Genomic DNA, 25,845 nt, shown 5'->3' with positions numbered 1-25,845 from the left:
AACGTGTTTTCTTATTTGTTTTGCGACTCTTCCATTACGCCCAGCTCTGTGGAGTGTACGGCTTACTGTGGTCCTATGCACAGATTCTCCTCTCTGCTGTGGAGCTTACCAGCTCCTTCAGGGTTACCCTCGGCCTCTTTGTTGCCTGATCAATGCTCTCCTTGCACGGTGTGAGAGTTTTGGTGGGCGGCCCTCTCTTGGCAGGTTTGTTGACGTGGCATATCTTTTCCATTTTTAAATAATGGATTTAATGGTGCTTCGTGATGTTCAGTTTGTGAGATGTTTTTATAACCCAACCCTGTCTCATACTTTCCCACAACTTTGTCCCTGACCTGTTTGGAGAGCTCTTTAGTCTTCATGGTGTCGTGTTCTTGCTTAGAAAGGCCACTTGCTGTGGTATGGAAGACGGAGGCCTTCTACAACAGGTGTATAATAATAATAAATTAATATAATAATTAGAGATAATGAGGCACTTGATTGCACACAGGTGAACTTTATTTAAATAACTGTGTGACTCTGAAGGTCTTTGTTTGGGCTAAATAGCAAAGGGGGTGAATACATGTGCACACACCACTTTTCAGTTTGACATTTTTTGTTATGTTTTAAAACGTACTATTTTTTTCTTTCACTTCGCCAATTTTGACTGACTTTGTGGGGTCTTGCCATAAAATCCCCCCAAAAATATGATATTATTTTGGTTTTAATGCAAGAAAATAGGAAAAATGGCAAGGGGGGTGAATACTTTCGCAAGGCACTGTAGTCGTAGAAAAGGATATAACACCTTTCTGAAGATCTGGCAGCCTTAGTTAGAGTTTATAGATGCATCACTGACGTAGGTATATCATCTGATGGACCAACAGGCCTCTGGATAGCGCTGTGTATGTGTAGTCTCTCGTTGTGTTTTACGCACTGACTTTTGTTTCTCTTAGTTTTGTTATTTTGGGGGGGGGGGGATGCTTTGCGTTTTTATGCTACATGTTTTGTTGTTGTTGTTGTCATGTTTAATAGTTGCATGAAAATATAACAAAACGTGTATCTCGAGCCGGTTTCTCAAACTTACCCCACCTTTAATGAACGCAGCTCACGTGTCCTTTGTATATTCTGTCCATTGAAATGCAGGAAGTAAACGGAAGTAATCAGCAGCTCTGATGCCGAGGGGACACGACACCGGGTTACACATTGATATATTAAAATAAATAAGAATAATGTTCTATAAAATGTCTTTGTCATTGAACCTTTTATAAAAATAGGATTAATTAATTAAAATACTCACTAATAATAAGGTTTCAACAAACGCGTGAAATGCCCCAAAAATAAGAACATTAATAAAAAACTGCACTTTTTGTTTCATAAAAGAAAATAGAAAAATCCCGTTTCTTGGATATTTAGTTAAATGAAGAAATAAAGAAAAAATAAAATTACTTTTATAACATTTTAGAAATAGTAATATTTAATTTTAAAATAAATGGAGAAATATTTCTTGTAAGATAAAAAATTATGTTAAAAAAGAGCAGAACATAAGATGTGAAAATGTGTTGCAGATAAAATCTATTGTTTAAATAATAATCAAATAAAACATTTATATGTATTTCCTCTCGTTTGTCCAGCAGGGGGCGCTGTGGGGTCAAAGCTCATTACACTTCTCTCTTAGGGGCACAGTAAACACGGGTTAAAATAAACATACGATATAGTCATTGGTATCTGTTTATGTATTTCATTCAGTAACTTAAGTGACAGTTCTTTGTTTCAGTAGTTTTCATTTGTCATTTACAGTATGCTTTAAGTAACTAAGTAACAATATTATTAAAGGACATTAACAGTATTTTCTGCAACACTGACTGTAATGAAAAACTCAATCGATCCAGGTCACTGAAGTTTTCTCTTCTTTCACATTACACAACCATTTCCTGCGTTCTTTGTGATTCTTAGCCTCACAGGTGTTATTGTTTTCCAGTAACATTAGTTCAGCCTATCGCACGATGTATCATATATTTCCTTATCTGAGTCAGCTGAGCCGTATCTGGCCGTGCAACACTCACAGTGTCACATACTGTATGCAGAAGTATTATTTTAAGCAACACATTAAGTTGACGAAACACTTGAGTCAAATGTAATTAAAGTCAGATCGTGTCTTAGACGGGGCAGTGATATCATAAACCTGTTAATGTACGCATTCAAACACTTTCTCTGTTACCAGCTGTATTCACCTTGCAGGTGCAGCTATGTGGCTTTGATCCTGGATAAAGTGTTTAAGTCATGGATGTTTAAAGTTTAACTTCTTCATATTTGACTAATATTAAAGTTCACTTTTCATTCAGGAAGTATGACGCTGCGCTGTCAGTACGCTTGTCCATGTTTGTGATTGGTCGAATGCTCCAAATACCACCCCTTTCATGTGAACGCGCACCTAACTAGATAGGGCTTGAGCGATCCACTTGATAACCAGCGTCGTAGGACCGCTTAGCGAGAGCGCGTATGTTTTGGATTAGGCCAACCGGCTAACTCAAACATATCCAGGTTAGGTTGAACCGGCTTTGTAGTACAGGCCTCTGATCACCCCTGGATCCGCCCTGGAATGAATACAACAACAGAAAATTTGCTGTAAACAGCTAATTCTAATATTACCCCAACACAACTTCACACAACTTCATAGGGGCTTCTTTAAAGTTGTGTGAAGTAATTAAACATAAAAAATACAAGATCAGGGGGGTCATTAAGATATTTTAAATTATTATTACCCTCTTCAAAAAAGAGACTGCCTTATAGTTAATAAAGTAATTAAACATTAGTTTGCAAGCCATACAACTTAAAAAGAACATCCTTAGTTAACACAAATCATCTTCTGGCATAGGATAACAGTAGAATCAGGGGGTGACAGGAAGGGGGGAGAGGAAGGAGGGAGAGGAAGTGGTGGCAGGAAGGGGGAGAGGAAGGAGGGAGAGGAAGTGGTGGCAGGAAGGGGGAGAGGAAGGGGTGACAGGAAGGGGGGAGAGGAAGGGGTGCGAGGGGGATGGGGGGAGACAGTCTCACACAACTTCAAAGAGACTGCCTTAATTAACACTAATCATATTGAAACTAATCGAATTTAGAGAGGACAATAACGGACATCAAAGGTTAATTAGATTAGATTGACATCATAGGTTAATTAGGGGTCTTAAACATGTCACATCTACATGATATCTGTCATCAGACAGTCATCAAAGGACGGACATCAAAGGTTAATTAGATTAGATTGACAACAAAGGGTCTATTAGAGGGGGTCATATCACACCTACATGTTATAACACCTCACCCCTCACATCAAAGGACAGACATCAAAGGTTAATTAGATTAGATTGACAACAAAGGGTCTATTACAGGTGGAAATATCACACCTACATGTTATAACACCTCACCCCTCACATCAAAGGATAGCACACCTATATGTGATATCACACCTACATGTGATAACACCTTGAACAAAGGGGTCATTAGCATATCAAAGGGGGGTCATTAGCATAAGTAGTAGGTGCGACCTGTCACTTTGTATGCATACTAATGTGATTGAAACAGTATGAATATCACTACCTACGGGGCCACGTACTGTGAAATCTTGGCCGATAGCCTCCTTCCCTCATCCAGGACACTGAAAATGGGTCATGGATGGGTCTTCCAGCAGGACAATACACCTTAACATAAGGCCAAGGCAACACAGGAGTGGCTAAAGAAGCAGCACATTTAGGTGAGGGAGTGGCCTAGCCAGTCTCCGTACCTTAATCCCATAGAAAATCTGTGGAGGGAGCTGAAGCTTTGAGATGCCAAGTATCAGCCTCAAAAACTTCAGGATTTGCAGAGGATCTTCAAAAAGTGGACCAGAATCCTTCCTGAGATGTGCACAAACCTGGAGACCAACGACAAGAAGCTTCTGACCTCTGTGTCTGTCAGAAGGGACAGGCCTGGGTCGCTTCTGGTAATGTAACTGAAGGGAACTTATTTCCCACAGTTAAATGCATATCAATTTGTATCTTTTATATAATTTCAGTTTCTGGATTTTTTTTTGATATTCTTACTCTCACTGATCAAATAAACATAGCATTAAAATGATAGACTGTTCATTTATTTGTAAGTGGGCAAACAAAATTTGCAAGGGATCAAATACTTATTTCCTCCACTGTATGTCAGTGAGCGCCTGGTCAAATAGACAAAGCCCATCAAAGATCCCATCAAAAGGGAAAAACCTCCCTCTATTCAGCCGGCCTCCAGTCCGAGAGAAGTCCAGGTCCCACAACAGCTCTCATCTCTGAAGAATGACTGTTCTCTGTTCTCTAGGCTGTACATTGTATCTGAGATACGTGATGGAAGTCTGGATGAGTTTTTTGAGCATGAAAACCAGGCATGTCCACCATCATTGTCACAAATGGGCAAGCTGAGCACTGGTACCAATTCAGATTGGTGGGCTGTTTGGAGGACCTGATTTCTTTACAAGAGAATGCATCTCACCCCACAGTACAGGTCACCATCCTTGATGGGGCTGCTCTTGTGAACATGCTATGACCTGGTGCTGCTAAGACGTTTTTTGATTATGTGCAGAAAGTGTTCTCACTATACTGACATGCTCTCAGCTGGAGCATGTCAGCAGAGTCGATGTCGTGTGGGATGAATATTTCCCCGAAAGTCTGAAGGCTGAAACACGCAGCAAGAGAGGGAACGTTGAGCCATCCAGTGTCATTCCTGGAAACTGGCCAGAGTTTCTGCGCATTGAAGACAAGAAGGCTTAACTGTTCTCCTTCCTGGCAACCAGTGTGACAGCCTTCAACACTGGCAAACAAATAATCAGTATTTGCATCATGCACACATAAGGAGGCTGATAACCGCATCCTACTGCACCTAGGAGATGCTGTGAAGGAAGGGTATAGCAAGGTGTCAATACACACAGTTGACACGGATGTGGTAGTACTGGCAGTCACAGCAGCCCAATCCCTCAACATCACTGCTGTGGGTTGCCTTTGGAGCTGGGAAGAGTTTTCGGCATTTAGCAGCTAATGAGATGGCGAGATCACTAGGTCCAGATCGATGCATAGCCTTACCAATGTTCCATGCATTTACTGGATGTGACACTGTGTCATATGTTGGTGGCAGGGGCAAGAAGACGGTGTGGGATACATGGATGACGTTTGATGATGTGGAAGAGGGGTGGAAGCAGGCCCGCCCCTCCCCACACGCAGATCACGCAGACTGGGTGGGGACTCATCTTGATGAGGGAGCCTCATCTTGATGAGGGAGCCTCATCCGAAGCGCAAATGCGGCGCACCTTTATGTGATTATGCGGCCAAATTACTCCGCTGCGAGGTTCCGGCGCGTGCTCCACTAGCACACCCCCCCACCCCCCCCACACACACACAGAGGGCCTCATCACATAACTTTGCGTGGGCCCACAAGTTGGCCAGGGGCGGCCCTGGGTGGAAGAGTTAGGCCACAGGTGGATGGTAAGTTTAGTGGACCACATTACCAGAAGCGACCCAGGCCTGTCGCAAACTCCTACGCTGAGGATGCAAAAAGGGGTGCAGTGGACAATTTTCTAATGTGTCAAGGCAGCAATTCAGTGCACTGCCCTTGCCACTGTGGTGGACTGTGTTTTCAGGACTAACTCTGCATTTAGTTGAAAACCTGTAATATTACATATATATTATGTAACATGTATTACTTCACCATAATCAGAATCAGAAGAATCAGAATCAGAAACGGGTTTATTGCCAGGTAGGTTCACACGTACGAGGAATTTGACTTGATGTCATGGTGCATACATAAAATATAAAACAAAAATAAATATGTTAATGGTTTTACTGTGTATTTTGTTCCCTGAATACCAGATACATGGAGTTAGCTACATTCTAGCATGGAGTTAGCTACATTCTAGCATGTTGTAAATAGTACCACTGCATTCATGTGCCCCCCCCCCCCCCCCTACCCCCGTTACCAACACATGGACCAAGTGATCATCATTCTTTGGGTATAAAGACAGATTTATTCTGCAACCAAAATCTGTGACAATATCAAATACAATTATTCAAAGTGACGATTAGAGAAATAGAGAGATTAAGAATAATAAAAAAGATAGAATGCATTTTAAGAAACCCCCCCCCCCCCCGAGTTGATACTTCCTCAAGTCAGACATTGTGTATCGTCATGGCCTGGCTCTGGGCCATGACTACAACAGACACGATATAAGGAAGATATTCATTATGAGCCATTCAACTAAACTAAAGAGCTACCACCATGGGGGGTGTTAGTCAGTAAGGTCAGTAGTGTGTGTGTGTGTGTGTGTGTGTGTGTGTGTGTGTGTGTGTGTGTGTGTGTGTGTGTGTGTGTGTGTGTGTGTGTGTGTGTGTGTGTGTGTGTGTGTGTGTGTGTGTGTGTGTGTGTGTGTGTGTGTGTGTGTGTGTGTGTGTGTGTGTGTGTGTGTGTGTGTGTGTGTGTGTGTGTGTGTGTGTGCCAAACTAAGATGAAGGTAAACCAAAGCATGAATCAGATAGCTGCTCTCCAAACAGATCCTCAGCAGAGAGAGAGACTCTGGCTCGGGCCTTTCACTCCTCAGGTGCCGGCGGCCAGGTGCCCTCAGTCAGTGCTGATAGGGAGGAAGGGAGATCGTTAAAGGGCCACACACACCCACACACACACACACACACACACACACACACACACACACACACACACACACACACACACACACACACACACACGGAGAGAGTAAAGCAGGGGTCCTCACAGTATTGTGTGTTTGGCGATGAGGCTTCAGTTGCGAGGAGTCAACACAAGACGCTTCCTCAGGGTGTGCCAAATTGCAGGCATCTGCGTTGTTGGACCACAGCTCGTACCAGACTCCGGATCACATCTCAAATCACTGTCTTTCCTGGCTACTTCCTTGTTCACGCGGCGGAGTATGACTTCAATTTCTTCATTCCTAAAAAAGATATGAGGGGTAGAAAAACATGTTATCACATGATGGTCACTTTAAGTCGAGGGTAAAATATATGTTAACGATTTTATCATCAGATTTAGATCTACAAAATCTTTTGGATATTTCAATAACTATATCATTAATGTTGAGTCTGACATTCACCTCTGACAGCCCTTTATTAGCTGGTTACAGACAGATTGGATGAACCAGCTCCCCTCCTCTGGGTGTCTTAGAGCATAATAATCTTCAACAGTGGCAGTATGAACTAGAAAATCTGCTTCCTGAGGGATGGATGTTGAGTCAGAGTCATCAGCCTGCCGTGTCGAGCGAGAGCTATCAGCCTGCAGACCCTTTGACACCCTAGGATGTATCTTGCCCCCCTGGCAGGCCTGGATCAGGAACACTTTGGGCTTGGCAGTGAGGGGAGATTGAGGAGTTGCCATGAAGGTTCTCGTTATTTGTTTGATACGGAGGGGCTTCCCATCAACCCCAAATACCACACCCTTTCCCCCGTGACTGAGAACACAGCAGGTGAAGGCATCGCCATGCTGAGGAGCCTCTCGAAGTTTGGTGAATCCGCTGCGAGTCCACTCCTGGACCTGGACCTTGAACTCCTGCAGCTGAGAAAGGCCCCGCTGAGAAGCAAAGCATTTCAGCGCTCGCTCCATCTGGTCCTTGGTTTGGTCTTTACACATCAGCACTCTGAACCCCAGCCAGCTGAACACCTCTGCCAATCTTCCTGCAGTGAAATAAAACCTAGTTAGGTTTCAACAGGCAACACCGGGATGATAATATACATCTGTCAACTCTGTAACGTACCAGCATCTTTATCGGTTCCATATCTCACGTCACCACCAACAAAATGTTTGTTGTTTATGATCAGGCAGAGGCCAGTGGGCTTGCTCCTCAACATGTACTGCTCGTCCTGAAAACAACAGAAACAATTTCACACAAACACAACATGATGAAACTGGAATGGATTAGGGCCGGGCTGTGTGGACACAATCTAATATATTTACACTTTAAGGTTTTTGATGAGGAATAATAGCTATGTGGATATCATTGCTAAATAGTGCTGCAGATCATTACATATGTTAATAAATAGTCCAAAAGTGGAAGCAAGTACTCAAAACAAACTCCTTTGAGTTGACTCTTTTGAAAAAGCCCGCTTGCCACTCAAAAGATGGAGGCAATGTTCAAGACGGTCACCAATGATGGAAATGTCATTTTTTTGCCATTAAATCACTTTCACTCGCTCAATAATTGATCTTGGTGTCAAATCATACATTTAATAACAACGTAGACACAAAATTCAGACGTCAGAGGCCTGTACTACGAAGCCGGTTCAACCTAACCTGGATATGTTTGAGTTAGCCGGTTGGCCCAATCCAAAACATACGCGCTCTCGCTAAGCTGTACTAAGACGCTGGTTATCAAGTGGATCGCTCAAGCCAGCCGTGTCCTATCTAGTTAGGTGCGCGTTCACATGAAAGGGGTGGTATTTGGAGCATTCGACCAATCACAAACATGGAGAAGCGTACTGACAGCGCAGCGTCATACTTCCTGAATGAAAAGTGAACTTTAATATTAGTCAAATATGAAGAAGTTAAACTTTAAACCTCCATGACTTAAACACTTTATCCAGGATCAAAGCCACATAGCTGCACCTGCAAGGTGAATACAGCTGGTAACAGAGAAAGTGTTTGAATGCGTACATTAACAGGTTTATGATATCACTGCCCCGTCCAAGACACGATCTGACTTTAATTACATTTGACTCGAGTGTTTCGTCAACTTAATGTGTTGCTTAAAATAATACTTCTGCATCCAGTATGTGACACTGTGAGTGTTGCACGGCCAGATACGGCTCAGCTGACTCAGATAAGGAAATATATGATACATTATGATGTGATGTGATATGAATGATAATGGGACACATCGACGTCTGCACTCACAGTGCCGCAGACTGTACGTAATGTTACTCTGATCCGGTTACTTATGTCGTGGCAGATATTTAAGTAAGCTTTCTTAACGCTAATGTTATAATAGTCAGATTGCTCTGAAGATGGGAGGGGATATTCTATTAATGTTCACGTTCACACAGTCGGTGATTTTTGCCGGCCGTCTTTCTGTATTTCCTCTGTAATATGACTTGATCGCTTTAAACTCCGCACACTGAGCTCTGATTGGTCAGCGATCTCTTAGCCTGCAACCTAACCTGCTCCGGACCAGGCTAGCCGCTCAGCATAAGTTACCATGGAGATCTAGCCCGCTAAAAAGAGAACCAGCGTCGTAGGACCGTAAACCCAGAGTTTACCCTGAAGTTAGCTCGCTAAGAGAAAATCCGGCTTCGTAGTACAGGCCTCTGGAATGACTCAGAAGTTGTCTAAACCATAACACGTTTACTTGGATGGAAATGACGGCCATCTTGGAAATTGTACGCATTTTTTTCGAAATGTAAGTTAATACAGGATAATAAGGATGTTAAAGGTGTCTTTTTTACAAAGGCTAACTAAAAACCCTGACGCAAGCATTTTAACATGAAGTGTGCTTTTTCAATATTAGGTTATCTCACCTCCAGTATCTTCTCCAGCTCAGGGTAAGTCTCCTGGATAGCCTCATCAGTTTGCAGGAGCTTCAGGAAGGCTTGGCAGGCCGGCTCTCCTTTGCTCATGATCGTATTCACCAACCTGGCCCTCTGCATCTAGTTTGTTGATGCTTCTCAGTTTGTTGTACTCATGTTGAGTTATCAACTTCTTTTCATAAGCTTTGATGAGAATTAGCCTGTGGTCTGTGACCAAAGTTTCCTCAATGGATGTCTTAATACTTTTCAAAATGTCGTAGGCTGCCATGCTGAATCTGACAGGGAGAAAAACAACACGCATAGTAAATATATTGGTCTATTTTTTTTCATCATAATCTGGCACCAAAAATAAAATATAATTTTTTAATTTAAAGCAACAATAAAAGCAGCAACACCCTTCAGAATGAATCCATATCGCTTTAAAATGTAGTTTAACTCTCAAGATTGAATCCATGCTAACCTGCTATCAGCTAACTTTCAGAACTACTTCCTACGATAATGGCATTAAGTGACGTTGCTAAAGTTAGCCACTTTATCAAAGTCGACCACGTGTTTCAGAGCACTGCTATCTCTGTCCTGCCCAGCCACCGGGCTCCATTCAGGCCAGGCCGAACAAAACCACACAATGTACCAAACTCCACCCAAATATCTGAGTATTTAAAGAAAACGTGGGTATGATGACAAATAAACTTTGATGTAAGACTAAACTAGTTCATAATAAGCTGTTGTGGTTAATGCTGGTGAGTTCGGCATTTATTCCATCCACTATTAAGCTCTGTATTTAGCATACATCGCCTCATAAACTAACAGACAACCTGTGCGGCGCGCTCAACCTCCATGTGTCAAGCACACAGGTACCAAACTCCACTCAACTTACTGTATATTTAACAAAAACGTGGGTATTTATCAAGATATGTGTTGATTCCAGACAGGTTAGTTCATAATAAGCTGTCTTGGTTACTTCTGATGAATTCGGCATATCATTTATCCACGATTAAACATGTATTTTGAATAAATTGCTAAATAAACGTCCCTCTAAAGAGGCGGGAAAACAGCAGTAGTGGGAATACAAGTTGTATAAATATAAATATACTAACAATAACTTCATTTAAATGAAGAAATAAAGAAAAAAGGACATTTTAGAAGTACTAATATTTAATATTAAAAGAAATGGAAAAATATTTCTTGTAAGATAAAAAATTATAATAATAAAAAAAAGAGCAGGAAATTAGAGGTGAAAATGTGTTGCAGGTAAAATCTATTGTTTAAAACTTTAAATTATAATAAAACATTTATTATATTTATGTCCTCTCGTTTGTCCAGCAGGGGGCGCTGTGGGGTCAAAGCTCATTACACTTATGTATTCATGAATCAATAAATAAATGTTCACCTTTTCAGGTCTTAACGAGAAAATGAACTATGATCTAAAAAATATGATCAAAACCAATAACAAATAATTTAAACTGGTTTATTCTTATCTTATGTTTCCTAGTTAGCATTCTTTCTTTTTCTTTATGCATATTTTACTAATCACTCCCCTTTCAAACTGTTTTTTTTTTTTTTACTGTCCTATACACATTGGAATGATTTCTTACTTTATCTATATTAAATAGATAAAGGTGTGCTCTCTCTCTCTCTCTCTCTCTCTCTCTCTCTCTCTCTCTCTCTCTCTCCTCTCTCCTCTCTCTCTCCTCTCTCTCTCTCTCTCTCTCTCTCTCTCTCTCCTCTCTCTCTCTCATATCTGTGGAAGCTGTAGTACTGTAAAAGCACGACCAATCATCTGAGCCGGCCCCGGCTAAAATAACTGGATGGCCTACCTGCCTGTCAGCCTTCCATCTGTGCACAAACTTATCTCGTGCCCTCATTGGTCATGTGCGCGTTCGTGTGTGTTGGAGGAGGGGCTCTATAAGGAAGTGGCAGATTTTCCCCCGGTTGTGTATTTTCAAATTCTAGCGATCTCGACCCGGTTCTCAAACTTACCTACCCTACCTTTAATGTACATCATTGTGTACGCGCGTCTTGTGTCTGACGCATGTGTGTGTGTATACAGGGGCGCCATTTTGCCGACAGGCAAGGCAGGCAAGTGCTTGGACCAGAAGGGGGCCCCCAAAGAAGGTAGATTAAGAAGGTCCACAGCAACGACAACATGAAACACCCTTTAATTTACTGCAACGACATGTCGGGAAACCCCCTCAAGGCGGGCCCCATGCATAGAGCGCCAAGAACTGCTTCATTTCAGTTTCGTTTCTCCGCTCCGGGTGGGGTGGGTGGGGGGGGGGACTTTACTGGCATTGATCCGGACCAGTGACCTTGTATTAAGTTCACAAGTGGACCTTTAATAAAAAGTTTGAGTACCCCTGATCTACAGGATCATATAATGCATGTTTTTCCAATGAGGTCTGGTTTTAAAGCACCGTTAACCCTCCTGTTGTGTTCGGGTCAAATCTGACTGATTTACTACTTTCATCAATACTCACTTTTTAGTTTTACATCAGACTGCATTAAGGCTTCATGATATCCTTCACAGAGACATTTGAACACACACCATTGCTTTTTTGTCGAGGAACCCGGAAGAAGCTTACTTCCAGGTTTTAGGGTGCGGCCCTGTGGCACTCTATACCAATAGTCTGATACAATATGTACAGTTTGAAAGGGTGTTAAATGAAATGTGGTGATGATTAATGGTTTTTGTGTTAATGTTAAAACAGGACCGTTCAAATTTGACTGCGAACACCAAAGTAAGGGGGGGGGGGGGAAACGAAGACAACAGCACCATTAAAGAGCAAGCTTACCTGGATCAAGTCCTCCGTTAGAAAAACCTGGACCGGGCTCCTCTGGGGGGTCTGTATCCGAGAATAGGAGCTGTTTTTCGGCTGCAAGAGTGTGTGTCTTCCGCTCCTCTGTTCGGAGATGTGACTCCTTTAAAACTTGACTTTGAATTAAAAGCAGACCTGAGCTGTAGGAGGGGGCGGGGCCTGAGCTGTGACTCACAGGAGGGGGCGGGGCCTGAGCTGTGACTCACAGGAGGGGGCGGGGCTAGCCCTCAGTGGTGACTGACAGGCAGGACTCAGTACTACACTACACATGTATAATTAATTAATTAGTCCAGGTGATGTGTTTGATGTCTTAAGATATATCAGTTCATAATCAATATTAGTTGTTGTCATACCCTGGGTCTCCACTATCAGCTGCAACAAGAAAGGACATCAAATACCACAAACATAAAAATATGAATTCAAAGATTATTGTTATTTCTTTAAAAAAATCTATTTTGCATTAATATATTAAAATAAAGAAATAAAGAAAAATAATGTTCTATAAAATGTCTTGATTTGTCAGTGAACATTTTATAAAAATACGATTAATTAATTAAAATATTCACTAATAATAAGGGGTCAAAAAAACACGTGAAATGCCCCAAAAATAAGCTAATTAATTAAAAAAACGGCACTTTTTTAATCAGACATCTTTTTGTTTCATAAAAGAAAATAGAAAAGTCCCGTTTCTTGGATATTTAGTTAAATGAAGAAATAAAGAAAAAAGGACATTTTAGAAGTACTAATATTTAATATTAAAAGAAATGGAAAAATATTTCTTGTAAGATAAAAAATTATAATAAAAAAAAGAGCAGGAAATTAGAGGTGAAAATGTGTTGCAGGTAAAATCTATTGTTTAAAACTTTAAATTATAATAAAACATTTATTATATTTATGTCCTCTCGTTTGTCCAGCAGGGGGCGCTGTGGGGTCAAAGCTCATTACACTTATGTATTCATGAATCAATAAATAAATGTTCACCTTTTCAGGTCTTAACGAGAAAATGAACTATGATCTAAAAAATATGATCAAAACCAATAACAAATAATTTAAACTGGTTTATTCTTATCTTATGTTTCCTAGTTAGCATTCTTTCTTTTTCTTTATGCATATTTTACTAATCACTCCCCTTTCAAACTGTTTTTTTTTTTTTTTACTGTCCTATACACATTGGAATGATTTCTTACTTTATCTATATTAAATAGATAAAGGTGTGCTCTCTCTCTCTCTCTCATCTCTCTCCTCTCCCATCTCTCTCTCTCATCTCTCTATCTCTCTCTCTCTCTCTCTCTCTCTCTCTCTCTCTCTCTCTCTCTCTCTCTCTCTCTCTCTCTCTCTCATATCTGTGGAAGCTGTAGTACTGTAAAAAGCACGACCAATCATCTGAGCCGGCCCGGCTAAAATAACTGGATGGCCTACCTGCCTGTCAGCCTTCCATCTGTGCACAAACTTATCTCGTGCCCTCATTGGTCATGTGCGCGTTCGTGTGTGTTGGAGGAGGGGCTCTATAAGGAAGTGGCAGATTTTCCCCGGTTGTGTATTTTCAAATTCTAGCGATCTCGACCCGGTTTCTCAAACTTACCTACCCTACCTTTAATGTACATCATTGTGTACGCGCGTCTTGTGTCTGACGCATGTGTGTGTGTATACAGGGGCGCCATTTGCCGACAGGCAAGGCAGGCAAGTGCTTGGACCAGAAGGGGGCCCCCAAAGAAGGTAGATTAAGAAGGTCCACAGCAACGACAACATGAAACACCCTTTAATTTACTGCAACGACATGTCGGGAAACCCCCTCAAGGCGGCCCCATGCATAGAGCGCCAAGAAACTGCTTCATTTCAGTTTCGTTTCTCCGCTCCGGGTGGGGTGGGTGGGGGGGGGGGACTTTACTGGCATTGATCCGGACCAGTGACCTTGTATTAAGTTCACAAGTGGACCTTTAATAAAAAAGTTTGAGTACCCCTGATCTACAGGATCATATAATGCATGTTTTTCCAATGAGGTCTGGTTTAAAGCACCGTTAACCCTCCTGTTGTGTTCGGGTCAAATCTGACTGATTTACTACTTTCATCAATACTCACTTTTTAGTTTTACATCAGACTGCATTAAGGCTTCATGATATCCTTCACAGAGACATTTGAACACACACCATTGCTTTTTTGTCGAGGAACCCGGAAGAAGCTTACTTCCAGGTTTTAGGGTGCGGCCCTGTGGCACTCTATACCAATAGTCTGATACAATATGTACAGTTTGAAAGGGTATTAAATGAAATGTGGTGATGATTAATGGTTTTTGTGTTAATGTTAAAACAGGACCGTTCAAATTTGACCGCGAACACCAAAGTAAGGGGGGGGGGGGAAACGAAGACAACAGCACCATTAAAGAGCAAGCTTACCTGGATCAAGTCCTCCGTTAGAAAAACCTGGACCGGGCTCCTCTGGGGGGTCTGTATCCGAGAATAGGAGCTGTTTTTCGGCTGCAAGAGTGTGTGTCTTCCGCTCCTCTGTTCGGAGATGTGACTCCTTTAAAACTTGACTTTGAATTAAAAGCAGACCTGAGCTGTAGGAGGGGGCGGGGCCTGAGCTGTGACTCACAGGAGGGGGCGGGGCCTGAGCTGTGACTCACAGGAGGGGGCGGGGCTAGCCCTCAGTGGTGACTGACAGGCAGGACTCAGTACTACACTACACATGTATAATTAATTAATTAGTCCAGGTGATGTGTTTGATGTCTTAAGATATATCAGTTCATAATAAATATTAGTTGTTGTCATACCCTGGGTCTCCACTATCAGCTGCAACAAGAAAGGACATCAAATACCACAAACATAAAAATATGAATTCAAAGATTATTGTTATTTCTTTAAAAAAATCTATTTTGCATTTATATATTAAAATAAAGAAATAAAGAAAAATAATGTTCTATAAAATGTCTTGATTTGTCAGTGAACATTTTATAAAAATACGATTAATTAATTAAAATATTCACTAATAATAAGGGGTCAAAAAAACACGTGAAATGCCCCAAAAATAAGCTAATTAATTAAAAAAACGGCACTTTTTTTAATCAGACATCTTTTTGTTTCATAAAAGAAAATAGAAAAGTCCCGTTTCTTGGATATTTAGTTAAATGAAGAAATAAAGAAAAAAGGACATTTTAGAAGTACTAATATTTAATATTAAAAGAAATGGAAAAATATTTCTTGTAAGATAAAAAATTATAATAAAAAAAAGAGCAGGAAATTAGAGGTGAAAATGTGTTGCAGGTAAAATCTATTGTTTAAAACTTTAAATTATAATAAAACATTTATTATATTTATGTCCTCTCGTTTGTCCAGCAGGGAGCGCTGTGGGGTCAAAGCTCATTACACTTATGTATTCATGAATCAATAAATAAATGTTCACCTTTTCAGGTCTTAACGAGAAAATGAACTATGATCTAAAAAATATGATCACAACCAATAACAAATAATTTAAACTGGTTTATTCTTATCTTATGTTTCCTAGTTAGCATTCTTTCTTTTTCTTTATGCATATTTTACTAATCACTCATTGGAATGATTCCTTACTTGATCTATATTAAATAGATAAAGGTGTGCTCTCTCTCTCTCGCTCCCTCTCTCTCTCTCCCTCCCTCCCTAGCTCTCTCTCTCTCTCTTTCTCTCTCTCTCTCTCTCTCTCTCTCTCTCTCTCTCTCTCTCTCGCTCGCTCACAGAGGCTGTGTGCTCCTCCGTGGCGATGACGGCTTGCGTTAAAAAATAATAATAAACATATTTGTAAAGTGGGGGGACACAAACGGGATTTCGAAAAGAGCGGAGGACATTTCCCGCCTGTCACAGGTGGAAATTACGCCATGCGTGTGTGTGCGTCAAGTGCAATAAATATATATGCAAGTTGCAGCACACAGAGTAAAGCTCTGCCCCTCATGTGCTGTATAGGCTGCATGATAGGCTGTTCAATGGGGCTGATGTGTTGTGTAGATTCTGCCAGAAGGGAAATCAGCGGGGAGGTGCCACATTGCTTTTCTTCCAGACTGCAACGCTGGTCCCGCAAATCAAGCAAGAACGTGATTGGTCGATATTCATTGTGGGGGTGGGGGGAGGAGGGGTGTTAGATAGATATAGGCCCATTCTCATTTCATCAAATCCCCCTCCTCGACTTCTCGGTTGCGGTCGAATAGTCCAAAAATCAGCTTCTAAGTTCTAACCCTATCGTCTATCCCTTGACCTCTGAGTGAAAGGTCACGGGGTTAAGGGATAGTGGATAGGAGAATTCAAAAGGACTTAGGTGAAGAGACTGCGGTACTTTAGAGAATCGACTGCACTTTCACTATCCGATGTGTTTATGATGCGCCAGCGGACGTCATAAATGTGCGCCTGCTGCTGTGGGGAAACTACATGGATGTATAATAAGAACTGGATACAGCGTGGGAGGCGGGGCCTCATTCATTCCTATGAGAGTTGCTCATTCGCGCATGATGATAAAATGGCCCAACTTTTGAGAGAGCGAAACGTCACAGATTACCCAGCATGCCTGAGAAGTACCCGTATGTGCGCTCATAGCGCATGCGCAACTTTAACCACACTCCCCAAAATGCTCGTTCACATCAAGCACGTCAATTTCAAGAGAAGAAGAAGAAGAAGAAGAAGAAGAAGAAGAAGAAGAAGAAGAACGTAACAGCACCGCACGTTCATGACAGCATGGTAATGGGTTGTTATTATGATGGATTTCATATTAACGAGGCGGCCGTGGCAGTTAGCAGCTAGCGGCTAGCTAGTAATTATGCTAATTTACACATCAGTCGTTATGTAGGCTACTTTTATATTACGCTGATGTAACAGGATCTAGTGATATCCAAGCAACAGAGCTTCATTTAGCATGAAACTTGTGTGGGTTGTAGCCTACAAGAAACCACTTGGTAATATATACAAAGATATGTATTTTGAGTTATGATCAATTGTGATTTAAATCTTTATCTAAAAAGTAAAGCTGATGATGGATTACTGTGGTGGAGTTAAAATAACAATAGCCTATTTCTCTTTGAAATGTGATGGAGTAAAAGAATAGTAACTGTGATTATTCATGTTAAGTACCCAACAAGTAACTAAAACGTATAATACTTGAAGGAAAGGTGTAAAATGTTTCCATAAATACCAATATCACACACTACAACACAGACTATAACACCCCTTGTTGTTAAATACCAACCATGTGTGTATATATATATATGCCGCTAAAACTGTGTAATATACCAGGCTGCTAAATCCTCCAAACTGTTACAGGATGTGTATTTTGTAAAATGTGTAACTTTTTTTATTATAATTTCTGGTTTTTAGTCTTTAATACTTTTTGTATGCGTACTTTAAGTAACATTAGGCTGTCTTTGGCTCTTTTCTGCTGTAACAATGTAAATGTATTCTGATTCTGATCTAATTGATATGTTTTTGTCACAGTTTGTTTCCCTATATTGCGACACTTGTTTTGTTTAAGATTATTTCTCCTTTTTTTACAGACATCCCCAACCATAGTGGAATGCTGTTGTAAAGGATTGCATTGATCCGTGCATCAATACCTTCAGCTTTGAGGCCTCCAATGAATGAAATCATCTTGTGGCTGGGAAAAATGTGAACAAATAAATCTCACAAAGAGTGACTTTCTGGTGTAATCATTATAATATCAAAGACAAGCACTTTTAGTAACAATATATAAAATCATTCAGCAGCAGAGGTTGGGGTGAAAACAGCATTTCTCATCACATCTCCTCTTCATCCCATCTCCTTTCATCGTATCCAGTGCTAGGAGAGCTAATCCAAAGACCTCATCACACCTCCTCTTCATCCCATCTCCTCATCAGATCCAGATCTTCATCATCATCACCAGTGTCTAGACCCCGGGGGGTTCCCTATATGCTCACGGCTGCATTTCCCCCTTTAGATATACCATTTCAGGATCGGGGTCTAATCGCCAAAGACTTAACATTTATCATATGGCATGTGTCAATAACTGTTCTTTAAACAAAATGAAGTCTCTCCTGATTGAACTGTCTGGACCCCATCCTCAACTTTTTTTCAAACCATGACGTGCCTTCAGAGGGCTTTCCTGTTGATCATGTTTAGTGGATTTTTTAATAGAATCATTGTAATCAATATTATATTACCTTTTAATCTATATAAATTGTATTAAAAATTGTTGTCACTATTTTGTTCACCTAGTTCTACTATGCCAGCCATCAGAGGTATACATTTTGTAACATCTCTTTTAGGTTTCATTTCTTATTTTTGTGAATTTCTATATAAAATGCTGATTTCTACCTGAAATGCTAATGTATTTTTAATTACATTTTCGTAGAGCTTTGACTTTTTCAGCTGAATAAATATTAAAACTCCAGATATTTTTGTTCAGCATTGCCAGCTTCACTGTTGAGCTTTATGTTGTGCCTTCTCCTGTGCTCTGAAATCAAAATGTGGAAAAGCATAACACACTCAAATAAACACTACAATACAACTTGTTATTTGACACACACAAGGTTGTTCATTTGTGTGTATAAATATACAACACAGGCTTTATACATATATATATACATATACAAGTATAATTAATACAACTGTTAATTTGATTAGAGCTTTGATATATCTTTATTTATATATGTATAAGTATGACGACTTCCTCGGGCGATATCATATGGTATAGCTAATTAATCTGGGTCAAAACGTGTTGTGCCCACATGCAAAGGTTGTAAACTCTGGCTTATCCCTGCGTGGTATTATAGTAATAGCAAACAGCAACGTTCAACTCCTTTAATGGTATATTGGAAGTGCAATAAGAAGCTACAGGGACGTTAATCTACGTCGGTAATATTAACTTTATTTAATACAAGATTTACATCCTACAGCCCATGTAGTATAATATTTTACAAATGATGAATTACAGCAAACATGTGCAATATATCCATTATTACAGCTCCGTGGGCTGGCAGTAAGGCGATATGGGTCCGTTCTTATTGTGCATCCATGGGTAAAGATAAAACTCATGTAGTGCTGAACACGTAACATGAACGTGCCGGGCGGCGCGGTCCCGTGGGTTAGATGCGCGTTCATAATGCAGAGGGAAATAACTCACAGAATAACGTTATTAGCACATTTTACAACTTGAGGAACAAATGTTTTTAATAAGGGCTATACAAGTGTTCATACTGGGTAGTTTATTTAGTTTAAAAAAAATTATCCAACGATTTACAGACCACTCTTTCCCCATGTAAGTCAATGGGAAAAAGTGTTTCCGGGCCTGGCAACCAAAAGGAAGTGTAGTACCGCCATTTGGCCAGCACGAATATTTTCATCTGAGTCCGGCGCACTTCCTGGGGGCTTGGGAAACTATGGAAACTACAGTTTTCTCGACAGCGGACTACAACATGGATGTTTAATAAGAACGAGGGACTACTGTAAACTCATCTAGAGACTCTGCACCGTGCTCTGATGCTGTTATGCTTTATGAACGGGGACAACAGAGAAACATATTCTTCATGACCAAAGTTGGAATTGAAATAAAAAAGGAAAGTGAAACTTATGCTCGTCACCCTCTCCCTCCGGTCCACATTAATACAAATGATCCCAATACGTATGATTGTATGAAAAGATCTTAAAATCAATACAAATGTATTTATTATAAACGTTAGTCCTTAACATCTATCACTGTGTATATCACCATTCAAACATCTTTTAAAAGTTGAACAAACCCCACACAGCTCAGTAAAGACTGTGAAATGTTGACTTTATTTGATCATTTCAGTAAAAACTAACGTTCATATTTCTCTTTTTGATTATAATACTGATGAACGTTCAAAACAAAGCACTTTGGCAACTTACCACATACGTTTTAAAAAGCTTAATAAGCACCGTAACTTTCATGATATCATTTCTCGTTCATAATCGGTTGTTTCCGTGAATGGCCGACTGTTGTGTGACGGCAAATGCCGCGGCCGCAAGGCATTGTGGGGCAGCATTTTCTCCTTTCCTTTCGGTTAGGAAGGTCCAGTGGTTCCTAAGCTAAAGGAGGTTATAAAGGAAGTTTGAAACCTCCTTTCCTTTCATCTAGAGAATTGGAACGGCACTTATCATGGCTGCCACTGAGGGACTTCCGGGTCATTTCACTCCGTTAGGAAGGTTCCTAAGCTAAATGGACTATTCGACCGCAACCCTAGACTCCTCGGTCCTCCGGTAGTGACCCGGAAATGAATTTCAGCGCGCCATGTTGAAGGACATCTAATTTCTCTAAATGCACCTCGAGGACCGAGGATCGAGCGTCGAGGAGGCTCTCTGGAGGAGCTCTAACCGAGGAGAGAGGAGGCTCTCTGGAGGAGCTCTAACCGAGGAGAGAGGAGGCTCTCTGGAGGAGCTCTAACCGAGGAGAGAGGAGGCTCTCTGGAGGAGCTATAACTGAGGAGACACTGATGGGTCCTCCACAGTCCTCCACGGCTCCTTCGTGGATGCATTTCCGGGAACAGAGATGTTTCAAAGAGTCGTGACGCACGGCCGGACTGATCTCAGCCAATCACAGCTCTGCATGCATCCCCTGGATATTATTTTATTAACTGCTTTCATCGCGACGCGATGTTTACAGTGAGAACAGCTGTGAGGTCCGTGCAGAAAGCAGAGCATGTGTAAAATATATATCACTCAGTATAACAGGCCTACTCTCTTTATTTGCTTTAGTTTAGTAGATATCTACAAACAAAGAGTCCAGATGTTTCTAAAACCATTTAGTGCTTCACAAAATAAAATACACAACGGCTGTAGCCTGATGATATGCTTTAGGAGCTGTAGGTGCGTGTGTGTGGTGTAGGTGTGTGTGGTACAGTGTGTGCGTAGATGCAGCAGACAGACAGGTCTCAGTTGGTTTGGTGTCCTCTGCTTACTTTTAATACTTGTAGATAAAACTTTTGGCCCGTAATTTATTTTCCTCATTGTAGCGACCAGAGAGGGGAGAGGGGGGGGTGTGTGTCTGCATCTGTAGCCTGTTATTGTCTCATTATACCGCACTGTGAATGAATCAAAGTAAATATTTGAAAATGTATGGCTTGTGAACTGGATGTTCTCTTTAGTTGTATGGCTTGCGAACTAATGTTTAACTACTTTATTAACTACAACGAAGTCTCTTTGAGAGGAAAATAATAATTTAAAGATCTTAATGACCCCATGGTATTGTCTTTTTATTGTTTAATTACTTCATTAACTATAAGGAAGATGTACTGGTGTGCTTCCCTAGATGATGTAAATAGTCTAAGTGTCATGTTAGGGGGACATTACGGAACTCAGGAGTCCACCCTTGGAGGCTTGGAGAGCGGATAAAGAGAGGTGTATTTACTGGTGTTGAGCCCTGGATGATGTAAATAGTCCAAGTGCCATGGTTAACACAACATTACTTTTTTCATATTTTTCAACATATTTTTCTCTCCTTTTTCCATTATATTTTTGAATATACAGTGATTTTTATCAAAATACAACATGCAACTAATACATTATACAATATTACGACTTTTTGCGATATTTTCAACACAATATACTTGTACCTTTTTTTTTTGGTTGTTGTAGGGCTTCAGGATATTTGGCATGTCATGCATAAAACCGGTGTCATCTTTCCTGAAACTGACGTGCTGTCCGTTTTACAAACAAGTTATTTTTCTGGTTCTTCACCCTCTGAATTTTCCTCCCCGTCCCTCTTCCTTCAGCCATCACAACAACAATCAAGTCAGATCTGCCAAATGAAACACCTCTTCCCAAAGTGTGACTTCCCTATTGAGGGGGTAGGGCAGTAGGGCCTAACCCGAATGGCCAAATATACTAACATGCAGAACGTATGGTATGTTTGAAAAAGACTAACCATCTATCCAGTTCAAGCTGTCTTTAAGATGTGACATCGTGCTCTGACTTTTTCCCGTAAAATCGTGACAAACTATTACTTATTCTTAAATTTGACCTCTTGCTGCTTGGTTGAAAATGATAGATGAAAAAGAACTTTTTAAAAAGAGTCAAACAGCGAGGGACATTATACAGGTGAAAGAAACTCATTTCTACAGATGACTCCCCCCCACTCAACGCAATAAGTCCCACTTCACTCAGCAAATCATCCAAAACTAAGGACCCCACTAAGACGAACAGATTTTCTTTAAGACTGTGACTCTTAAGGGCACTTTGGGATTTTAGTAAGACACATGCAACATCTGAAACATCTGCAACACATGCAACATCTGAAACAGTTTTCAAGCCTTATTAAAGAAACGAGGTATTGCACATTATGCAACAGCCAGTGACATGAAGGCGTGTGTGGTAGAGAGATTTAACTAAAATGAGGAGGTATTTTACAGCTAAAAAACACTCATAGATACATAGACGTCTTGCTTGAACTAATTGAAAGTTACAATAATAGTTATCACCGAAGTATTAAAATGACACCACTGTAGGTGACAAAGGAAAATGCGGCTCATGTGTTTCGTAACCTGTATACCCCATCTAGCCATTGTAAAAAAGCTGCTACGAAAATGAACTGCAACATCTGAAACACATGCAGCATCTGCAACACATGCAACATCTGCAACACATGCAACATCTGAAACATCTGCAACATCTGAAACATCTGCAACATCTGAAACATCTGCAACACATGCACCATCTGAAACACATGCAACATCTGAAACATCTTCTCTTACTTTTGGATACAGTTTTATGTTTGTCAACTTTACAACTGATAGAAAGTTAAGTACTTTTTCTGAACAGATTTTCTTTAAGACTGTGACTCTTAAGGGCATTTTAGTAAGACAATCCAGTTTTCTGGAAATAACTTAAATGATTTCTGTTTTTCTCCTACAAAGATACTTATAGTTACACTTTAATGGATGCAAAACTTTATAACTTGGTAAAATATTCCCTAATTTGTAATGAATTGAGTTTCTTAAAGAATCAAACTCTAAATGGAGAGTTTGTGATTTAACACTGTTTCGATGAAACAATGCAGTTTTGATAACTTGACTTGACTAACATTACTTTTTAAATATATGTTTTTAGATGCTTTACTACTGTGACTCTTAAGGGCATTTTAGTAAGACAATCCAGTTTTCTGGAAATAACTTAAATAATTTTTGTTTTTTCTCCTACAAAGATACTTATAGTTACACTTTAATGGATGCAAAACTTTATAACTTGGTAAAATATTCCCTAATTTGTAATGAATTGAGTTTCTTAAAGAATCAGACTCTAAATGGAGAGTTTGTGATTTAACACTTTTTTACTGACACTAGGCAGATTTAGCTTTTTAGGTCAGAGGGTGAATACAGGTATACTTGGTCATAGTATTTGGGGTGAGGGGAGGTGTTATCACGTGCAGGTGTGATATTCCCCCCTGTAGTCGATCCTTTTGTTGTCTAATCTAACTAGCCTTTTGATGTAACACATTTATTTTCTTAAAGACTGTGACTCTAAAAGGCAAGTTTGTGATTTTAACACTTTTCTACTGACACTAGGCAGATTTAGGCTTTTTTCTCTTGCCAAGATACTTTTAGACACACTTTGAGGTATGCAAAAAGTTAAAACTAGAAAAATCAAATACTTTGTCTAAATAGATGTTATTTTAAGAATGTGACTCTTAATGACAGCTTTTTGATTTAAGTAAGACAATCCAGTTAAACAATGTCGTTTTTTGATGACTTTACTGATTTTTGCTTTTTTTTTTCCACCAAGATACTTATAGTTACACTTTAATGGATGCAACACTTTACAACTGGTAGAATGTCAATCACTTTGTAACACATTTATTTTCTTAAAGACTGTGACTCTAAAAAGCAAGTTTATGATTTTAACACTGACACTAGGCAGATTTTGGCTTTTTTTCTCTTGCCAAGATACTTTTAGATACACTTTGATGTATGCAACACTTAACAAAAGGGTATAATATGAAGTACATTGTAAGGAATGGGGGTTTCTTTAATACCCCGATTTTTTTAAAACACTTGTTCAGTTAAACAATGTAGGTTTTCTCTGATATTTTAGTTATTTTCACTTACTTTTTGGATACAGTTTTATGTATGACAACTTTACAACTGGTAGAAAGTTAAGTACTTTTCTGAACAGATTTTCTTTAAGACTGTGACTCTTAAAGGCACTCTGGGATTTTAGTAAGACAATCCAGTTTTATGGAAATAACTTAAATTATTTTTGTTTTTTCTCCTACAAAGATACTTATAGTTACACTTTAATGGATGCAAAACTTTATAACTTGGTAAAATATTCATTAATTTGTAATGAATTGAGTTTCTTTTTTGTTTTTGTTTTTCAACATACTATTGTACACAATGACTTTTCCATATATATATTTTTTCTGACAAACTATACTTTGACTTTTTCCGTAAAATCGTGACAAACTATTACTTATTCTTAAATTTGACCTCTTGATGCTTGGTTGGAAATGATAGATGAAAAAGCTACAAAGCTTAAAGAACTTTCTAAAAACTCTCAATTCTACAGATGACTCCACCACTCAACGCAATAAGTCCACCCCCACTCAGCAAATCATCTAAAACGAAGGACCCCACTAAGACGACCGTTGAAAACTAGCCAGGGATCTGAGAAAAACCAAGTCTCCCCCCGTGAGTTGCAGCCAGGAACAAACTCCTGGACTACTATCGTCACCACCATTGTGGACACCCAAATCTTGCATTACTACTGCTGCTGATGTTACTCCTTGGGGCCAAGACGTCTCTGTTTTTGAACATAGTGAAATCGGAGTTGGTTGATATTCTGGAGAGGGTGCTGCATCGGTACAGAGAAGAAATCTGCAATGGATGCCGAGTCAGTCACCCCGGCCAGAGGCAACACGATTGTCTGAATGACATTCCAGAATATTTCTTCAGAAACAATTGCAACGCATTAATGAAAAGACAAAAAAACACACAAAAACACAGAAACACCGAAACACAAAACACTGAAACACTGACACACAAAAACACAGAAACACAAAACACTGAAACACTGAAACACTGACACACAAAAACACAGAAACACAGAAAACTATTAAACAGCCCTGCTATATACTATGACCATTCTTTACTTATTTATAATATGGTTCAAATGGAGTAATCTGAGTTGTCTGATGCACTTGATACAATTTTACTTTTTAAAATACTCATGTGTTTATTCAAAACCATTTCAACACACAATGTCATGACTTTTTCAAGATCTTTTTGTCAAACTATACTATGACTTTCTCTCATCTTTTTTTTTTAGAGATCCTATACTGACATTGCAGACAAACTATATAATATAATTCTTAACTACATACTATACTTGGACTTTTTTCAAGATACTTTTAACATACTATACTAGTACTTTTAAAATAAATGTTCGGACATTCTACACTGACTCTTTTTAAAAACGATATGTAGGAAATACTATACTATGATTTGAAGACAACAGTTTTTTAAAATGTAAAAACACTTTTTTTATTTGCAGAATTTCATATTTACA

At 39.8% G+C, this 25,845-nt stretch overlaps 1 protein-coding gene and 1 long non-coding RNA gene across 2 annotated transcripts in view; both read right to left on the bottom strand.

Annotated features, from left to right (window-relative positions):
- Positions 1 to 6,401: 6,401 nt before the first annotated feature.
- Positions 6,402 to 25,845, bottom strand: part of LOC117487659 (caspase-7-like) — an 80,006-nt gene continuing 60,562 nt past the window's right edge. The window contains exons 6-7 of the mRNA XM_034136296.1: positions 6,746 to 6,940; positions 6,402 to 6,604 (exon numbers count right to left, since the gene is read on the bottom strand). Of these exons, the coding sequence (XP_033992187.1) occupies positions 6,772 to 6,940 (169 nt within the window). The 3' untranslated portion in view covers positions 6,402 to 6,604; positions 6,746 to 6,771. The remainder of the gene's footprint in view (positions 6,605 to 6,745; positions 6,941 to 25,845) is intronic.
- Positions 7,557 to 15,190, bottom strand: LOC117487661. The gene is made up of 5 exons (XR_004556421.1): positions 14,731 to 15,190; positions 12,314 to 12,421; positions 9,513 to 9,796; positions 7,757 to 7,862; positions 7,557 to 7,672 (listed from the first exon to the last, which is right to left on the bottom strand). It is a non-coding gene; the product is annotated as an uncharacterized LOC117487661 (long non-coding RNA).

The sequence above is a fragment of the Trematomus bernacchii genome, unplaced genomic scaffold (genome assembly GCF_902827165.1).
Source record: "Trematomus bernacchii unplaced genomic scaffold, fTreBer1.1, whole genome shotgun sequence".
Lineage (NCBI taxonomy): Eukaryota > Metazoa > Chordata > Actinopteri > Perciformes > Nototheniidae > Trematomus > Trematomus bernacchii.
The sequence above is the reverse complement of the archived record's forward strand: the minus strand, read 5'-3'. Positions and strand labels throughout refer to the sequence as shown.